We start from the raw sequence: 18,948 nt of genomic DNA, 5'->3' as shown, positions 1-18,948 counted from the left end.
TTCATAAATAATTTTAGGAACAACAAATGTTAAAGTAAACAAACAAGAAGTGTAAGTTACAATATGTAACCGACCTGCTCAAAAACTGCAGTTTCCTCAGCATCCTCCTCCTTCAGTAGCTCAAATTCCTCTTCGTCAAAGACCTCCAAAGCTCTTTGTTCAAGTATTTCCCTTCTTCTGCTTATGCTAGCAATAATCACATGTTTCAACACATCAACCACATCTTGAACCTGATCTGCTTCAAGGATGGTCCATGATATCTGCAAGTAGTTTACAACTAAGAGTTGTGAATGCAATAATCAAGTGCATAACTTCAAACATTACACCACTAACCACTCCCAGGGAAAGATCCTCAGTGACCTGATTAGTGGTTTGAGCATAACATCTGGCATTATTAATTGATGATTTACAAAAACTGAAGTAAGAAGAACCGTGACATTATAATCACTTACCAACCCTTTCACAGATGAGAACAGGTACAAAAAGATGTCTATTCACGAATTAGAGTAGCAGGTACTCATATTCCACGAAGTATAAGATACCTACAGTTAGACGAGTGCTAAGTTTTGACTCCTCTACTTGCATTTTGCATGAAAACCAGAAAATATATTAATGCATTCGTTTTACTCTTGCACGAGCAGTGGTTTGATTCATTCTTCATATACCTTTAACCCAAAGATGCAACCTATATCCAAAATTCAGGTAAAGTTACTCTACCGAACAGTCTGATTGTCGTGGTTCTGCAGAGAGGTACAGACAGGTTACAATACTGGGAAGCCTCTCGATATGGAACCTCATCCTTCTCTGCTCAGGATTGACCTGGCGCTGCTTCCTTGTCTTCATTTCCCCTAGCATGCCTACTCATCTATTTTTATTTTTATTTTTGAAAAGAAGACAAACCACTTAAAAAACCCTTGTGCATTGTTAGAATAGATTAGGGTAACCTTCCTAGATTAGGATATTTCCTTTTATGTTAAAAAACCCTCGTGCGTTGTTAGAATAGATTAGGGTAACCTTCCAAGATTAGGATATTTCCTAGATGTGCATCTGTTAAGATCTCTACATCTCTCTCTCTCCTCTTCTATATATTCCTATTATTATCACTGAAATAAACAAGATACAGTTTTCACAATGTAGTCTCTTGTGGTTTAACATGGTATCAAAGCTAGGTTAAAACCCTAGCCCCCATCTGTCTCTCTCTCTCTCTCTCTCTCTCTCTCTCTCTCTCTCTGGCCATACCGCTCGAGGGCACCTTGCCATCGCACACCATCCAGCCACCGGAGCTCATGATTTTCTGTTGTTGCTGGATCTGAGCGACCGCAACATTCCCTGTTCACTACCGTTCTTAGATCCGGCGACCATTCTCAATAGAAATAGATCCTCAACCTTTCTCCAACGGATCCAACAACCCTAGATCCGGCACCGAGCCCTATTCTCAGATCCACCATCTCTGCCAGTAAATTCCAACAGGCGTCACACTTGTCGCCCCCAAACACGAGCATGTTCTCATCTCAAATCTAGCAGCATCTTTGTCATTGATCTTGGCATCTGACGAATCACGACGACATCACGCTCCGTTTCCATCCATCATCTTCTTCATCATCAATAGAAGGATTGCCATCACCATCACGCTCCATTTCCATCGACAATTGCCATCATCATGGTCGACTCTCTGCTCGTCGTCATCTGTTGGTACCAACACCCAAATCATCATTGTCGCGTTCTGTGGCCATTGCAACAACCTACCATTAGATATGGTCATCGCTTCTACGTCCATCGCCTTTGTCGTAGTCCACTTCCATGGTACTATCGAACCCATCATGCCTTCCCCATCTGCGCTGCCATCCACGATCATCATGACCACAAGCCACCACAATAATCTTCTCTAACAACCACAATAGAGATCACCATCACCACCTTTGCCGATCCACATCACCATCTGGATCTGACATTGACACCGCCACACGAAGCACATTGTTGTCACCATTGTCTGTTGTTGCCAATTGAATTCAAAGCTTGAGACCGTCGCCAAACCCACTTCATCCTGATAACAGATTTTGCATCTTCAGCCGTTGCTACCGAAAACATCGCTATTCATATATCGGTTGTCATAACTGACTCTATAGAGATCTAGGCCACTAGATCTACAACAACCCTCTTTTGCAACCTATTGCCGCTACTAGATTCGGTGCTCCATCCTCCTCTATGTTGGAAAAACCCATAACCCATGAACTTGTCTCATCTTCTTAGCCTAACGGGTCTCCATAAATCTCAACTCTTCTGTACATGCTCAACAATGTATCTTCCCCATATTGGGCCTTTTGACAAGATGTATTTTTTGTTCGTGCCAGGCGTATGGACTGGACTTGTTATTGTGTTAGGTATTTTGGACTAGACCTTTTCTGTTGGAACATCTAGAGTCACTAAAAGAGCGATGATTGAACTCCCAGCCACCAGAAGTGTGTATCCACTGGAAGAGCAACAGTTAAAATCCCGGCCACCAGAAGTGCCACTAGATTGTTCCCCAATAGTTGGAAGTGCCAATGGTTCACATGCCAAAAGTCATCAGAAGTGCCCGCTCACCTCATGCTACTCGTTTCCTTGCCATGTTACCGCAAAAAAATTTCTTTTGCTTTTGAATAAATGCTTACTATACCTTTTAGACTCAAGTTACTCCTTTCAGAGCACCTTGAGTTTGAAGGAGATGTCAGAGTAGATTATGGTAATCTTCCTAGATTAGGATATTTCCTTTTATGTTAAGATGTGTATTTATTAAGATCTCTGTAGATCTCTCTCCTCTTCTATATATTCCTATTACTCTTAATGAAATAAACAAGATACAATTTTCATAATGTAGTCTCTTCTGGTTTAACATGTGCCAATCTCTACTCACTCTCCTCTCCTCCCCCTCAATCCACACAATGCATTTTACATTTTGTGTTGTGCCAACAAAACACGTCTGACATCCCAGCCCACACCCTCCAAAGAGGCTGTAAGGTCAATATATAGGTTGACAAGGCTGTACAATTGGATCAGTGGGCCCTTGAGTCCAACCAACCATCACTCATAGCCATATGATTGGATCTACAGGTCCCACAGTCCACTCTTAGCTTTGAATTGGTACCGATCTGTCACCAAAACACTTGAACCAGTCCAGATCATCAATCAGCTCAATATTTACACTTGATGTGTGGATCATGCCATTGGCCATCAATAAGGACCATTCGATCTCAATCAAATAATTAAGTGGCCTGGATGCATTACCTCTCCAACTTGATAATGTCAAGCATGTTTAAAACTGAAGCAAAGTACTTTAACAAATCTGCGTGTTTAAAACTAGAGCAAAAGCACAGAGTAAGCTTCAAATCCTTTAGTCTACCTTCCACTGCAAGATTTCTGTGACATAGCAACCCATTCACATCTATTTATGTCCTTCCATTCTGCTTTTGGATTTTAATCTACCGAAGGTTTATGGATTACTTAAAAACATATTTCCATCATTTATAAAAGGGGAAAGGATCATACAATGCTGATCTAATGTCAGCATAATAGCAATTTTTTCCAATCACAGAATGCGACCTTTGGCAATATTAGATTTGATTGTCGAATTTACCTGGATGCTTTCATCTAGAGAACCCAACATCTTGGTCAAAACACCCACCAAGAGCTCCTACGGCAGCGCATTCAGAACGTCAGAAAACCAAAGACCGTTTTGGAAGTAACATGATATCAATAGTCCAAAAAAATCTTTGCAATACAAAGCATTATAGGATTAAACCTACCTAGAACTAGCTATTTTTACATACCTTGTGTAATGCTTTAACAAGGGATGCAATGATATAATCTGAAAGTTCCTTAACAAAAGATGCATTGCGTCCTTGGGCGAGGCCTTTACCAACTGCTGATTTTCCCACATGCAGTAGCTGGGGCATAGCTAATGAATGATGTAAAACTATCAGCAATTATATCATCTATAACATGTCTGCATTGCATCAAGTTTTCAAACATAATACCAAGGTTCTTTTATCAGATCCTAAAACACCTGTTAGAAAGAGAGATTTCGCAAGTTCGATCCAAAGGATTTTTTATTTTTTTTTGGTCAGCATAAATCTAGTCCATGGCTGAACCCCAAATATTAACACACATACAATGTGGGACATCTGTGTGCATGACAGCATGGGCTCACTGACACACAAAACTGAATATAATGCAAGCTTGGCACTGGAAAAACAAAGCTCAAATAGCAATGATCCTGACAATCATTAAGGGTTGCATCACGCATAAAATTAATAAAGACGCTTTTAAAAGAAATTATATTGTGCTCAACCTGAGATCATTCAGTATCCTTGGGCATCTAGCCCAGAATTAGTGATCCAGAGTCCAGACTGTCCCCCCTTGCAGATGGACCATACCCCAAGATCTCCCAAAGCATCCAAGAACGGAAAGCCAAAAAGCAACCCACAAATACAACACACCCACAATTACATGAGCCCCACGAGAACAAAAAACCAAAAACCTACCCACAAATTAGAAATGCTTCCCACAATTACATCAGCCCCACTCGCGAATGAAACCCCAAACCCTCCCTACAATCCAATCAACGCTATGGCTAACATTACGGAAGCATCTTCCATTCCTCTCTTCCCAAATCGCCCAAAGACTTGCCAACACACAGAGCTGCCACAAATCCTTCCTTGCCTTCCCATTGTCCACACTGCGCCAGCCATAAGCAGCTCACCTATAGAACTCGGCATAACCCAAAAGATTTTGAATCTGGATAGGGCAGCAAGCCACACCTTGGAGGCAAACGGGCAATGGATGAAGAGGCGAATCAGGAATTGTACTTTTTATCTGAGTTGAATCAGAAATTGTCTCATATTTCTTTTCTTAACAATGTATTCGCACGCCACCAATCAAAGGGCTAGGATTGTGCCACCAGGGGTACTTGGTCCACTTACTGAGGGATCCATTCTCTCAATGCCTTCATCTCCCAATCATGGGCCCACTCAAGCATACTGTATGTGTCTGCAGGTCAAGGATCATACAAGTATATAATTCCTCCATGCCTATATCTAGTATAGAGAGTGCATTTCAGGATCCTACCAGACCATGTCAAACATTGGACACAGCACTCCAGACCACTTGCACAAAGCCCGTCTTTGCTGTCTGTTCAATATGGCTATCAGGGCTATCAACGGACCATGCATGTTTAATTTGGGCCTGGATGTTGAACTAGCTAGGTTGGCCTATTAAAAATTTTGATTTTTCTTGGCTTGGTGATGGCCCAACAATAGCCCTACTGTTGAATTTATAATAGAAATTTCTGGATTACATATATCGACATCTACACTAAACAAAATTAGATTAAAATAAACCTTTTTATTCCTAAAGATTGTTTAGATTGTAAATATAACAGCAGATAGAATTAATAGCATGCATGTGGTACCTGAAACAGCGGCCATCCGAACTTCATGGAATGAGAAGTTTAGAAGCGGTACCAGAATAGGAAGGACCTGCAATGGCACAACTAGCATCAAGTACTACAAAATATACAATTGATCATACATTTGAGATTCATACTGCACCTGATCCAACCAGGGATAAAACCCCTCCTTTAACTCATCCACAATGCAGGAAAGCACGTTGCAGGCAGTAGTCTTATCTTCTAACATGTTTATATTTACACCTATTCTCTTGTTCCCTATGGTAATTGTTGTCCTGCTATTTCTGCAATACAAGCAGTTACCGATATGAAATGATGACAGAAACAAGAAACACAATGTGTTGCATATGTGTGAATGTTGAACATCTATATAAGCTCTGGCAACTATAGCCCATAGGATTAATATATAAGCATGGTTTTGAATATTGATTACAATACAACCATATCGTCCATATCGTAACCGTAGAGAGGGAGGGAGGAAAGGAGATCAGCTCCCATATGGGGTCAATACAGTTCATGAATTATCAACCCAAGATATCAAAATGGTCATTTTCGGTCCTGGTCAGCAATCGTAGCTAAGTTTGATCCCTGACACAACCCTCCTTTATCCAGCTTAGAACCCACCATGAGAATCTGAAACTCCCACAGGTGGAGTTATGATTTGTTAGCTGATGCCCATTAAATTTGGTTTACTATTTCATGTTTTCTAGTTTGAATGATAACAAACATCAGAAATTAAGTTTTGCTACCTCAAGTGCAAGCAATAGAGGTTGCAGTCCTAGATGTTTGTTTCCACCTAATTATTGGAAATCCTAACACACACACAGCGTAACAATAGTCAACCATATTGAAGCTGAAGTGCTGCTGTAATATTGGATGACCATCAGACAATTGGGTCAAGTAGTTAAAATTCAATATGCCAAATTAACATGGAATATGGAAAGAGCTAAAACATCAATCTCAAGTAAATATGGAAGTAAGGAAGCAGACATGGTTGTGCCATCTGTGTATGAACCATAGAGCATCAAGACTAATTGTACCATGTCTCTTGAGAAGACCAAGTCTTGCTTTCTTTCTTTTTTCTTTTTCTGTTTTTTTTTTTTTTGTGGGGGTGTATAATAATGAGGATTGTGAGAAGGAATGAGGAAAATCATTAGATCATGACCTGAGGATATGTAAGCCTGTTGATGGACTGAACTGCTATCTGTGTATGAGCCATTGTGTATGAGCCATAGAACATAAACAAATTGTACCACATCTTTTGAGAAGACTTAAGTAGAGACTACCAACTCTCTCTCTCTCTCTCTCTCTCTCTCTCTCTCTCTCTCTCTCTTTTGAGAAGACTTAAGTAGAGACTACCAACTCTCTCTCTCTCTCTCTCTCTCTCTCTCTGCATATATAAGTATTGAGGAAAATTATTAGATCCATGACCTGAGGATGTGTAAGTCTTTCAATGGGCTGTGTTGCAATCTGTGTATGAGCAATAGAAGAGACACTAATTATACCATATCTCTTGAGCAGACTAGTTAAGAGTAAGATTACCAACTCCTTTCTTTTTGTTTTCTTTTTCTTTTTTTGGTATATAAATAATGATGCAGGACGCGTACATGTGGATAAACAGTGAAGTGAGATCAATCAACAAATTAAATTAAATAATCAAAATCACAAATCACACCAGAATCATCAAATATCTCAAAAATCCAACATGAAATTATGAATAGTCTAGGCCACAATTAACAAACTACGCCATGCATGATCATTGAATACTAGAAATTATGATCTAATGGATGTAAGAACACCCAAATAGCATAGGAATAAGTCTATTTCAAAAGAAAATGACTATTACTACCTAGGGTTTGCTAGATTAGAATGTAGGAGGGTTTGAGGAATTTGGGAGAAAAGATAAAATTAGGGTTTAGACAATTTAATTGGCTAAGGGATTTTGAAGTATGGGTATTACTTAAGAGGAGTTAGGGATTTAAGTGGTTGGAAGTTTGGGGTTTTAGGTTAATTAGAGAATTTGGGATTCTAGGGTTTAGGGATTTTGCAATTAGGGTTTTAGTGATAGGGACATCTCACATGGAGTACCTTCACTACGCACGTAGGAGAGGAGGAGGAGGACCCTACCGTCAATCTACCTTGGCGACAGCATGAATTGAAGACCCACAACTTGTGGGAGGAGTATTGAGAGTCTTAGAGTCTAGAGTGGACCCGATTATGGCCCATCATGTCATGATCGTGGCCCACCACCATGAAACTTCGTAGGATTTTGGATTTTACAATTTTTCATGTTTTAGTTTTTGATGGTCGGCTCAGATTGATTAGTAGTTGTTTGGTTTTTATTATTTTTATATGGACCTTTTTATGGGCACTTGGCGCAGGGCACTTTAGTCACTCTCTCCTCTTAGGGTTTCTTTATAAACTCGAGGGGAGGGGGCATTATGGTTATGCGGTAGGAAATAAGCAAAGAAAAATGTTGTTTTCTCTCATCTCTTTGTCTGCGGGGAGACGTGAGCCATAAGAGGGTGAGAAGCCCCCCCTTGTTCATCAAGGGAAGACTATCGAGGTGCGATCATCTCAATCCATTCCCATCATCAGCATCTTGTTCCCCTTCATTCACATTGCTTGTTCAGCCCAACAAAACAGTCCAACAGAATAGTGCATCTTCCAGATCCAGCCTGCCGCTGCAGGACCGCAACCTTTGGCGTAGCACTACAACTACACCACACATCGGATCGAGGCGAAACTCGGAGGATCAAGACTCCTCCCCTGGCCGACCAGACTGGAGGTGGCTCCCACCTCATACGTGCTCCCCTCACACGTGTGAGCCTACTCGCCCTCGTGCGGCACATATGCGAGTCCCATATGCAGGACCTTTCTTCCTGAATTGATTCATCCCTCTAGTAGGCCTTCCTCCCTACTCCAAAACCCCTTTTGGAGCACCCGATTTGGATACCCTGTTTGAAAGATACGAATTTTTTTCTATTTTTCTTGATTTTTCCTATTTTCGGCAAAATTCCCCAAATCAGATTCAAATCCCAAATTGACTAGATTATTTCTCAATTCTCAGTCTAATAAATCATCCTAATCTGGAACCCTAACCCTAGATTACCTAATCCTCACTTTTTCCCAATTTTAGAACCCTAATTTTGCCCTAATTTGCGATTAGAGGATCCCATTGATGATGAAACAATCCTACACAAACTTGAGGGTTTCCACATTCCTTGGAACTCATTAGATTGATTATTTTGAATCAAAATCAGCCCTAACTTGTGTGTAGGCTTGGATCTTTACGGATTCCCCTATTTGGAATGGTTCGACTTTATTGTGGGATGTGGAGATTTATTATTGTTAATTAATTTGATGATCTTAGCCTGAGTTTCTTGCATATCATAGTTAATTTTCATGTCTTCCATCAAATTTGGTATCAAAGCCTAGGTTTTTATACGGGAATGCATTGCATATTTAGGGTTCAGTTCATTTATGTCCATTTTGCATCAAGTCTCCTTCATATAGAGTCCTATAGGGTCATTTAGTTCCACTTAGATGCATATAGTTGCATTAGAAGGTCTTTGAGTTGAGTGAGTGGTTGTATGCCCACACGTACTAGTCGTGGTTTTAGTTTGCACCCTACGCTAAACATGGAGCAATTGCAAGAGTCCATGAACAATATAACCCGACAGTTTGAGTCTTTGGGTAGACATTTGGAACAACATGTTGACCAACGCTTTGATCAACTTAATGCGCGCGTTACCCAACTAGAGGCCTCCACTCGGGCCAACTCCAATAATGGGGAAGATGCCCAATCTCAGGCAAGTGATCCAGAGGATAGACGAGGTAATGATTGTGGTCAAGGAAATGCTCATGGGCATGCACCTACGTACCCACCCCGCGAGGGCCCTCGCGGCCAGTATGATCCTGATATGCACATTCTCAAAGGGGTCAAGGTTGATGTCCCCACATTTGACGGCCAGTTAGACCCTAAAGCTTTTATAGACTGGCTGGTGGACATGGACCACTACTTTGAGTAGTACGACATGACGGATGCCCGCCGAGTCCGTTTTGCTAAAATGAAGCTTGTGGGTCAAGTTAAAAGATTTTGGGCCACGATGGAGCCGAAAAATGAAAGGTCGAGGGCACCCCCAATAGTCCATTGGGTAGAGATGAAAGAAGTTTTGAAAGAGAAGCATCTCCCATTCTCTTATCGTTTGAAGTTGGTGGAAGATTGGCAGTCCCTTCGACAAGGTGCCATGAGTGTGACCGAATACATTGAGAAGTTCGAAGAGTATTTGACCCGGTGTAAGGTAGAGGAGGAGCCCGTGCTCATTCTTGCTCGATTCAAGACAGGCCTCCGTTCTGATATTATGAGAGAACTGCTCGCTAAGGACATTGACACCCTTGAACAGATGTATCAAGTGGTGTTGGAAGTCGAGCAGTATCTCAGGGCGCCTATGGGAAGGCAGGTTGAATCTCCAATGCTAAGGTCAATCACACAGGGACTAAGCATAGCATTGGAAATCAATTCACGCCTTCCAGTAGTTCGCAGTCTAGATTCAAGGATGATAAAGGGAAAGGAGTTGTTGGGTCTAGCTCGCGTAGAAGTGATGTGACTAGGTGCTTTAGGTGTCAGGGATTTGGTCATTTTGCCCACCAGTGTTGCACGAAAGTGGGCACCAATGTGTTCTTTATTGATGGGCAAGTAGAAGTTTTGGTCCCTGAGAGTGGGGATGAGGAAGAAGAATATGTGCCAAAGGAGAGCGCTAGCGATGAAGAAGATGGAGCGCATGAGGCCGCAACACTTGCAATTGTTCGTTGTGCCTTCGCGCAAGCAAAAGGTACCAACGACTAGCGTCACAACACAATTTTCTACACCTATGCAAAATGTGGAGAGAAAAGTTGCAAGGTGATTGTGGATAGTGGTAGTTGCGCTAATGTGGTCTCAACTGGCACCATGAGCCACTTGAGCTTAAAAGTTGAAGCTCATCCTCAACCCTATAGAGTCTCTTGGGTTGATGAGACCTCCATTCCTATATCTCATCGTTGTCTTGTTCCTATCTAGTTTGGATAATATACAGACAAGCTGCGGTGTGATGTGATTTCCATGGATGTCAACCACATCATTTTGGGTAGGCCATGGTTGTATGACATGGATGTTACCATATTCGGTCGCTCGAATGTGTGCACATTCATGTTTGAGGGAAAGAAAATCAAGCTGAATCCTTTACCACCCAAGAACATTACTGGAAAGGAGTCCAGCACAAAAAGTGGTGCGAGCGGTTAAGGGGAACCTAAGTCCAAGTCCAAATCTCAGTCCAGGCCTCTTCATATTCTGAATGCCAAAGAATTTGAGAAAGAGACTGAGTCGGACTCGATGGTGTATGCCCTAGTAGCCAAGGAGACGACACCAGAGGTTGGTATAGAGTTGCCCGCAGAGGCTATCCCGGTAGTGGACAAATTTCGTGATATTTTTCTCGATGACCTACCGGAAGAGCTTCCCCTTATGAGGGACATACAACATGTCATTGATTTAGTCTCTGGGATGACATTACCAAACCTTCCCCATTACCGAATGAACCCAAAGGAGCATGCGAAATTGAAGAGACAAGTTGATGAACTCCTGGGTTAGGGATTCATTCGAGAGAGTATGAGCCCGTGTGCCATGCCCGCTCTTCTTACACTAAAGAAGGATGGTACATGGAGGATATGAGTTGATAGTAGGGCTATCAATAAAATTACGATCAAGTACCGGTTTCCCATACGTCTTGATGACATGTTGGATATGATGGCAAATGCTACTATCTTTTCAAAGCTTGACTTCAAAAGTGGTTATCACCAAATCCGTATACGCCCTAGTGATGACTGGAAGATGGCTTTCAAGACAAAGGATGGGCTATATGAGTAGCTTGTCATGCCTTATGGGCTGACTAATGCCCTGAGTACTTTCATGCGTGTAATGACTCAAGTGTTGAGACCCTTTATTAGGAAGTTCTTGGTTGTTTATTTCGACGACATCCTGATTTATAGCATGACCAACGAATTACACCTCAACCATTGGAGGCAAGTTTGTGGGATCTTGAGGGCTAAGAAGTTGTATGCTAACTTTAAGAAGTGTGCGTTCTTGTCTAGCAGTGTTGGCTTCTTAGGGTTTATAGTATCATCTGAGGGAATGTCGGCGTATCCTGAGAAGGTTAAGGCCATTGTCAATTGGTCTGAACCGCGTAATATCCATGAGGTGCGCAACTTTCATGGCTTAGCCACCTTCTATAGGCGGTTCATTCGAGACTTCAATTCCATCATGGCTCCCATTACGGATTACATAAAAAAAGGAGAGTTTCGATGGATGAAAGCTACCTCAAAGGCCTTCAAAGAGATTAAGGTCAAAATGACTGAAGTTCCAGTCATGCGACTTCCCGATTTCTTGAAAATTTTTGAGGTCGCATGCAACGCGTCAGGAGTTGGCATAAGAGGAGTGCTTAGTCAAGAAGGGCACCTTAACGCCTTTTTTAGTGAGAAACTGAATGAGGCGAAACAGAAATACTCCACCTATGACAAAGAATTCTATGCGGTTGTGCAGTCGTTGCACCATTGGCGTCATTATTTACTACCGCAGGACTTCGTCTTGTTCTCATATCACGAGGCCCTGCGTTATTTGAATTCTCAGAAGAAACTAAATCCTAGGCACACCAAATGAGTTTAGTTCCTTCAAGAGTATACTTTTTTGCTTAAGCACAAGGCCGGTGTAGAGAACAAGCCCGCTGACGCATTGAGTCGTCGAGTCGCATTGCTCAATTCCATGAGTGTTGAGGTTAGTGGGCTTGAGCGTATCAAAGATTAATATCTTGAATGCCCAGACTTTGGAGTTGTATTTGCATCGTTGTTAGAGAGTCGGTCAGGAACTAGTAGTGAGTACTTGTTATTAGACGGATATTTGTTTAAGGGTGACCGATTATGCATACCTCGCACTTCTCTTCGTGATTTTATTATCAGGGAGTTACATGCAGGAGGGGTGGCAGGTCACTTTGGTCGAGACAGGACTATTGCCCTTGCGGAGGACAGATTTTATTGGCCAAGTCTCAAGCAAGACGTGGCTAAAATTATAGGGCAGTGTCGTCCTTGTCAACTGGCAAAGCAAAGGAAGTAGAATACGGGTTTATACACACATTTGCCAGTTCTGTTTGTCCCTTGGCAAGATATCAATATGGACTTCGTGCTTGGGCTTCCCAAGATGATTCGAAAGCAAGATTTCATATTTGTGGTGGTGGACCGTTTCTCCAAAATGGCCCAGTTTATTCCTTGTTCTAAGACCTTTAACGCCTCTCATATCGCTAACTTGTTCTTCGGCGAGGTCGTCAAACTACATGGGTTACCAAAAACTATAGTGTCTGACCGTGATGTTCGATTCATGAGTTATTTTTGGAAGACTATGGCATAAAATGGGCGCTAGGCTCCAATTTTCATCTGCCTACCACCCCCAGACTGATGGTCAAATTGAGGTGGTCAATAGAAGTCTGGCAATTTGCTCAGGTGCTTAGTGGGGGAGTTTACCAAGACGTGGGATATTGTCTTACCCACTGCTGAATTTGCATTCAACAATTCTGTCAACAGGTCTACAGCTTTTAGTCCGTTAGAAGTTGTTACTGGTTATAAACCGAGGACGCCTATTGATTTGGTCCATATGTCCTTGTCCCATAGGCCATCAAAGTTTGCAGAGTCTTTTGCACAACATATTCATTCACTGCACCAAGAAATCAGGCAAAGGATCAATCTTAATAATGAACAGTATAAACTTTCTGCAGACAAACATAAGAGGTTCAAAGAATTCAAAATAGGAGATTCTATGATGGTCCATATCAGGCCAGAGCAGTATCCCCAGGGAACCGTTTGAAAATTGCACGCACGTAGCGTTGGACCATTCAAAATTATCAAACGAAATGGTCCCAATGTGTATGTGGTAGATCTTCCACCTTCAATGGGGATTAGTTCCACATTCAATGTGGAGGATCTAGTGGCATTTAAGGGTATCCTTGATCCTATGTCCAGCATTGCACCTGACCATCCCAGAGCACCAGATCATTCACCTAACCCTTGGCCTCTTCCCGACCCCTTGTCCCAGCCTCTACCCCCTATACCCACCATTCCTACTACCAGAGAAGAGATAAGAGGATATCTTGGACCATGAGATAGTTTCGACACGGGACGGTGGGTTCCAGAAGTTCCTCATTAAGTAGAAGTCAAGGCTGGCTTCAGACTGCTCGTGGCTCAGTGAGGAGGAACTTCAGCGGCTTGATCCTGATATTCTAGAGCAGTATAGGAGCTTTGTTTCACCAGTGGCGAAATCTTCGCAGTCAGGGAGGTTGATGGGGACATCTCACATGGAGTACCTTCACTACGCAAGTACGAGAGGAGGAGGAGGACCCTACCGTCGATCTACCATGGCGACAGCATGGATTGAAGACCCACAACTTGTGGGAGGAGTATTGAGAATCTTAGAGTCTAGAGTGGACCCGATTATGGCCCATCATGTCATAATTGTAGCCCACCACCATGAAACTTCGTAGGATTTTGGATTTTACTATTTTCATGTTTTAGTTTTTTATGGTCGGCTCGGATTGATTAGCAGTTGTTTGGTTTTTATTATTTGTGGACCTTTTTATGCGCACTTGGTGCAGGGTCACTTTAGTCATTTTCTCCTCTTAGGGTTTCTTTATAAACTCAAGGGTAGGGAGCATTATGGTGATGCGGCAGGAAATAAGCAAAGAAAAAGGTTGTTTTCTCTCTTCTCTGTGTGTGGGGAGACGTGAGCCATAACCCCTGTTGATCAAGGAAAGACTACCGAGGAGCGAAGCCTCATCCCAACCCATTCCCATCATCATCATCTCGTTCCCCTTCATTCGCGTTGCTTGTTCAACCCAACAAAATAGTCCAACAGCAATAGTGCATCTTCCAGATCCAACCCGCCACTGCAAGACTGCAACCTTCGGTGTAGCACTACGATTACACAACACATCGGATCAAGGCAAAACTCGGAGGATCAAGACTCCTCCCTGGCCGACCAGACTGGAGGTGGCTCCCACCCTATACGTGCAAGCCTACTCGCCCTCGTGCGGCACATGAGCGGGTCCCATGCGGGACCTTTCTTCCTGTATTGATTCATCCCTCTGTTAGGCCTTCCTCCCCACTCCAAAACCCCTTTTGGATCACCCGATTTGGATACCCGGTTTGGAAGATATGAATTTTTTTCAATTTTTCCTGATTTTCCCTATTTTCTGCAAAATTCCCCAAATCAGATTCGAACCCAAAATTGACCAAATTAGTTCTCAATTCTCAGTCTAAAAAATCATCCTAATCTGGAACCCTAACCCTAGATTACCTAATCCTCACTTTTCCCCAATTTTAGAGCCCTAATTTTGCCCTAATTTGCGATTAGAGGATCCCGTTGATGATGAAACAATCCTACACAAGCTTGAGGGTTTCCACATTCCTTGGAACTCATTAGATTGATTATTTTGAATCTGAATCAGCCCTAACTTGTGTGTAGGCTTGGATCTTTACAGATTCCCCTATTTGGAATGGTTTGACTTTATTGTGGGATGTGGAGATTTATTATTGTTAATTAATTTGATGATCTTAGCCTGAGTTTCCTACATATCATAGTTAATTTTCATGTCCTACATTTAGTAATTGGAAAAAATAAGAAATTGGGGATCTAGGGTTTAGGGTAGGGTTAGGGATGGGGAATCAAGAGGTTTTGATGGGGGAAGTAAGAGCAAATCAAGGCATTGTTTGGACAGTCAGCCTAGGGGTTCACATGTGTGACTGTACAGTCATATGTGTAGGTCGTTGGCTAGCGTTTTGGGGTCCCCAATGGTTGGGTTCGGTTGGGGTTGAATTTGGATGATGAAAAGTTAAAGAAAACGATGATTGGGATGATTTGGATGGGAATGGAAAAAGAAAATTGAAGTTTTTTAGAATACGTCTTTTGGATAGAAAGAGAGAAGGAAGATGATAGATGGGAAGTTTCGCACCTCCGTTGAATAGGGAATGGAATCACACCACACCCAAGCTCCAAATCAAATGAAAAAGAGAAAATGAACTGCCCCCCCCAAAAGAATGGGGAATGGAATCACACCTCTTCTCTTTTATAGTCTTAGAAAGAGACTTTTACAAAAAACCTCTTAGGAAAGAATTCTCATAAAAAAATTCTATCTCAAGTAAAACATAAAATAGTCTAAAAATAATAAAATAAATGACAAAAACTACTCAAAACAAATAAATCTAAACTATACGTGGCCAATGGGGTGGTCCACGATCAAGAGTGGTCCAAAGGCCTATCGTACGGGATCCAACAGTCCAATCAATGCGGGCACTCAATCCAACGGTCCAAACTCCTCAAGAATGCAACTCACATGCATACTCCTAATGTAGGGTCTTCAAAGATGCATCAAATGCATGTGAAGTCTTCAAAACAGGCCACTCGGCCCACTCGGGCTCGTGTAGTAGTCATCCATCCAAAGGGAAACTGATGATGATCTCTTCCTCTACTAGACCCTGAATGGGGCTCTAATGTACTCATCAAAAAATGAGGAAAGTTATTAGATCCATGACTTGAGGATATGTAATGTTGTCAATGGGCCGTGGCTGCTATCTGTGTATGAGCCAAAAAGAAATACTAATTGCACCATCTCTTTAGAAGACTAAGTAGATACTACCAACTCTTTTTCTTTTTTCTTTTTTTTCCTTTTTCCTTCTTTTTTTTTTTTTAATCATAAAAGGAAAATGATTAGATCCAAGACCTAAGCATGTTCAATTGGAAAGCCTATCACCAGCTGCATCTTCCACCCCTATCTCATAAAGGCCCAGACCTGAGGATATGTTAGGCTGTCGATGTGCTGCACTCACACACAAAAATTTCGTGTATGAAATTTAGACCCAACGTGGATAGGCCCCTCAGTTGACATAACATGCTGCAAAATCTCCAGATTGGAAGATTCCAGCAATCCAAACTTTGCAGTTCCATTAATTACAGACAGTTGTATTATCTTCTTAACCATCTATTTGCAGGCCACCAGTTGAAGGGTTTGGATTTTTCTGTGCCATTGGCAAAATTGTTGGTTCATATTCGATTGATGGTGGGGCCCATCAGTTCAACTGTTTAGATCAACCTCACATGTGCAGACTTGAGACAAAGGACACTGTAAATTCTCAGGGCAAGGATCATATAATTCTTCAAGTAATAAACTTATCGGAGATGAGCTGCAGTACTATGACATAGGCTTTGGTAGTATCCCAGCATCTCGTGCTCAACTTATACAACAGGAGTTAGCAAGCAGTATAGAATCCCTTCATGCAAATAAATCTTCAGCTCTTAATGAAGCTTGAAGGCTTAAAGACTTGACCATTTTGCCCAAGCCAGGGACATTGGACATTTTGTGGACAGTAGCAGTTGCAAAGATGAAATAAATGGAAAGTCAAGTTTCGTAATCAAGAAAATTATGTAGGGTTTGTCTACAAAGTTAAAAATAGAATGGTTTTTAGATCATTCTTAAATTCGAGGAGATTATACCACAGATTTGAGTTCAAGATATACCGGTTGTGCATAGCCGATCCTGATGATGATGACGATATACTGGCCATGCATATTTTAAGTGTTAAAACAACAACAACAACAACATAGGAAACAAAGAGCCATTTTGAAGTGCAAAAAGAGAAAAACAATCTTTACCTTTATTTCATAGTTTCAGTATCTGACAAAGATACATAACATCAGTTCAGAAAATAAATGAGAAACAAAAGTTGTTTACTGCTTGGTTTATTCCATTATCCAGTAAACCAAAAGTAGAACTATATTTGTCAGGCTTCTTTTAAACATGTCAGCTATTATAAAGCTGAAGTGTGGAATTCACGTTTGTGCCAAGGATTTATCTCATGCCTCCCCTTTCAAATTAAAAGTATTAGAAAAACTGTTGAAAACCTCGGTTCTTAATTCTTCTCACTAACATAAGCCATGCCATATTATCCTTATTCAGGAACCTGGACTTGCATACCTGTCATGATCAGAAGGAGTGACTTGTTCGAATAGAGCATTTGCATCAGTCACTGTGACTCCAGGATTGAGTTGAACCATTTGCAAGAGAGGTGGCATTACAGCACCAATGTAAGGCAGAAAATCCTTTCCCAGGCATTTGCAAATGCGGGCCCACGCCTGCTAAATTAACAATGTGAAACCAAAGAATTTATCCACTAGAAATTAAAACCACAATGAAAATTTTAAAGTTCGACAGGATCAGAACCTGAAGCATATAACAAGCAGTTGGATCATCGCCATTGTTGCTTAGAACACTTGTTTGAAGACCCTTAAACACATCACTAACCTGGACTTAAATAAATTAATTACTCATAAGCTAAAGGCAGTTAAGGGCACACGTGCAGAACAAAGAACAGATTAACAGTATCCCAAAAATTCAATGCACGCCATTGGCACATATCATCTTCTCCATGGTGGAAAATATGATGAAAATGTAGTCAAATGGACACTTCCAATGCAATTGTTAGGCTAAATGTAGCCTCAAAATAACGCAAAAAAAAAAGAAGAAGAAGAAGAAGAAGAAGAAGAAGAAGAAGAAGAAGAAGAAGTAGTAGTAGTAGTAGTATACCTTGCACAGGGAGGAAATATGCTTCACAAGGAATCACAGAACTTCATGCACTAAGTAAAATACAATTCATAGAAGATGCGATATGCCTATAGGCCCTATACCCATTAGCGAATAACTAAGGGCACGGCACATTTGGATACATGGATTCCATTTTGATGCCGTGGATAACATAATGATTAGCCAATTGATAATTTCCATGGTTACTACAGAAAATAGGATTCGAGAAATGGGGTACATATTTGGATAGAAAGGGGAACCCTTAAATTCATTAGACAATTGTCAACTTGTTTCTTGTGCCAGAGAATTCTAACCCTGGATAAGAGTAATTGTGTAGAATTCATGTATCCAAACAGCCCAATTGAGTTGTCAATGGAAAACCATTTCCATTTCCCACATGGATTCCATGTATCCAAACACCCCTTAAGTTCTTAAATCTTCTAAACTTTTTCTCCTATCTGAAAGCTTAATTGGCTAAATTGTTATCCTTGCGAATAGACTTGACCATTGCCTTTCGTAGCTTTGGTTGCTGATTTTCTTCTCACAGATGTTGTATATTTAAAAGAAAATAGCATTCCTGTTAACAATAAAATGTTCAACAATTCAACAGTTAACATCAAAGCTAAATGCTTAAGCTGCTAATTGTAGGCAGTGGACCTGTTTGGTTGTTTCTTCCAAATTCATCATTTTAGGCATTAGAAGGCCTTAGGGAAAGTCCACTTTAAGAGACGAAGGTCAAGTAGGAGGTCAAAACCTAGATTGAAATTCAGGTCTTCAGATGCTAAATCAACTGTAGGTCCCCAAGCAGCGATCAAAAGAAGTAGCAAAAAAGATTAAAATTTGTCCATGCTACCG

At 41.4% G+C, this 18,948-nt stretch overlaps 1 protein-coding gene across 4 annotated transcripts in view; it reads right to left on the bottom strand.

Annotated features, from left to right (window-relative positions):
- Positions 1-18,948, bottom strand: part of LOC131257956 (uncharacterized) — a 43,551-nt gene that overhangs the window by 14,358 nt on the left and 10,245 nt on the right. For 3 of the 4 annotated variants that reach the window (XM_058258937.1, XM_058258936.1, XM_058258939.1), the window contains 7 exons: positions 17,734-17,814; positions 17,488-17,648; positions 5,586-5,727; positions 5,447-5,513; positions 3,807-3,934; positions 3,614-3,670; positions 75-260 (listed from right to left, as the gene is read on the bottom strand). In XM_058258937.1, coding sequence (XP_058114920.1) covers positions 75-260; positions 3,614-3,670; positions 3,807-3,934; positions 5,447-5,513; positions 5,586-5,727; positions 17,488-17,648; positions 17,734-17,814 — 822 coding nt within the window. The remainder of the gene's footprint in view (positions 1-74; positions 261-3,613; positions 3,671-3,806; positions 3,935-5,446; positions 5,514-5,585; positions 5,728-17,487; positions 17,649-17,733; positions 17,815-18,948) is intronic. The other variant, XM_058258938.1, reaches the window with a different exon arrangement.

The sequence above is a fragment of the Magnolia sinica genome, chromosome 10 (assembly GCF_029962835.1).
Source record: "Magnolia sinica isolate HGM2019 chromosome 10, MsV1, whole genome shotgun sequence".
In the NCBI taxonomy this organism is placed as follows: domain Eukaryota; kingdom Viridiplantae; phylum Streptophyta; class Magnoliopsida; order Magnoliales; family Magnoliaceae; genus Magnolia; species Magnolia sinica.
This window is presented reverse-complemented; position numbering and strand designations above follow the sequence as displayed.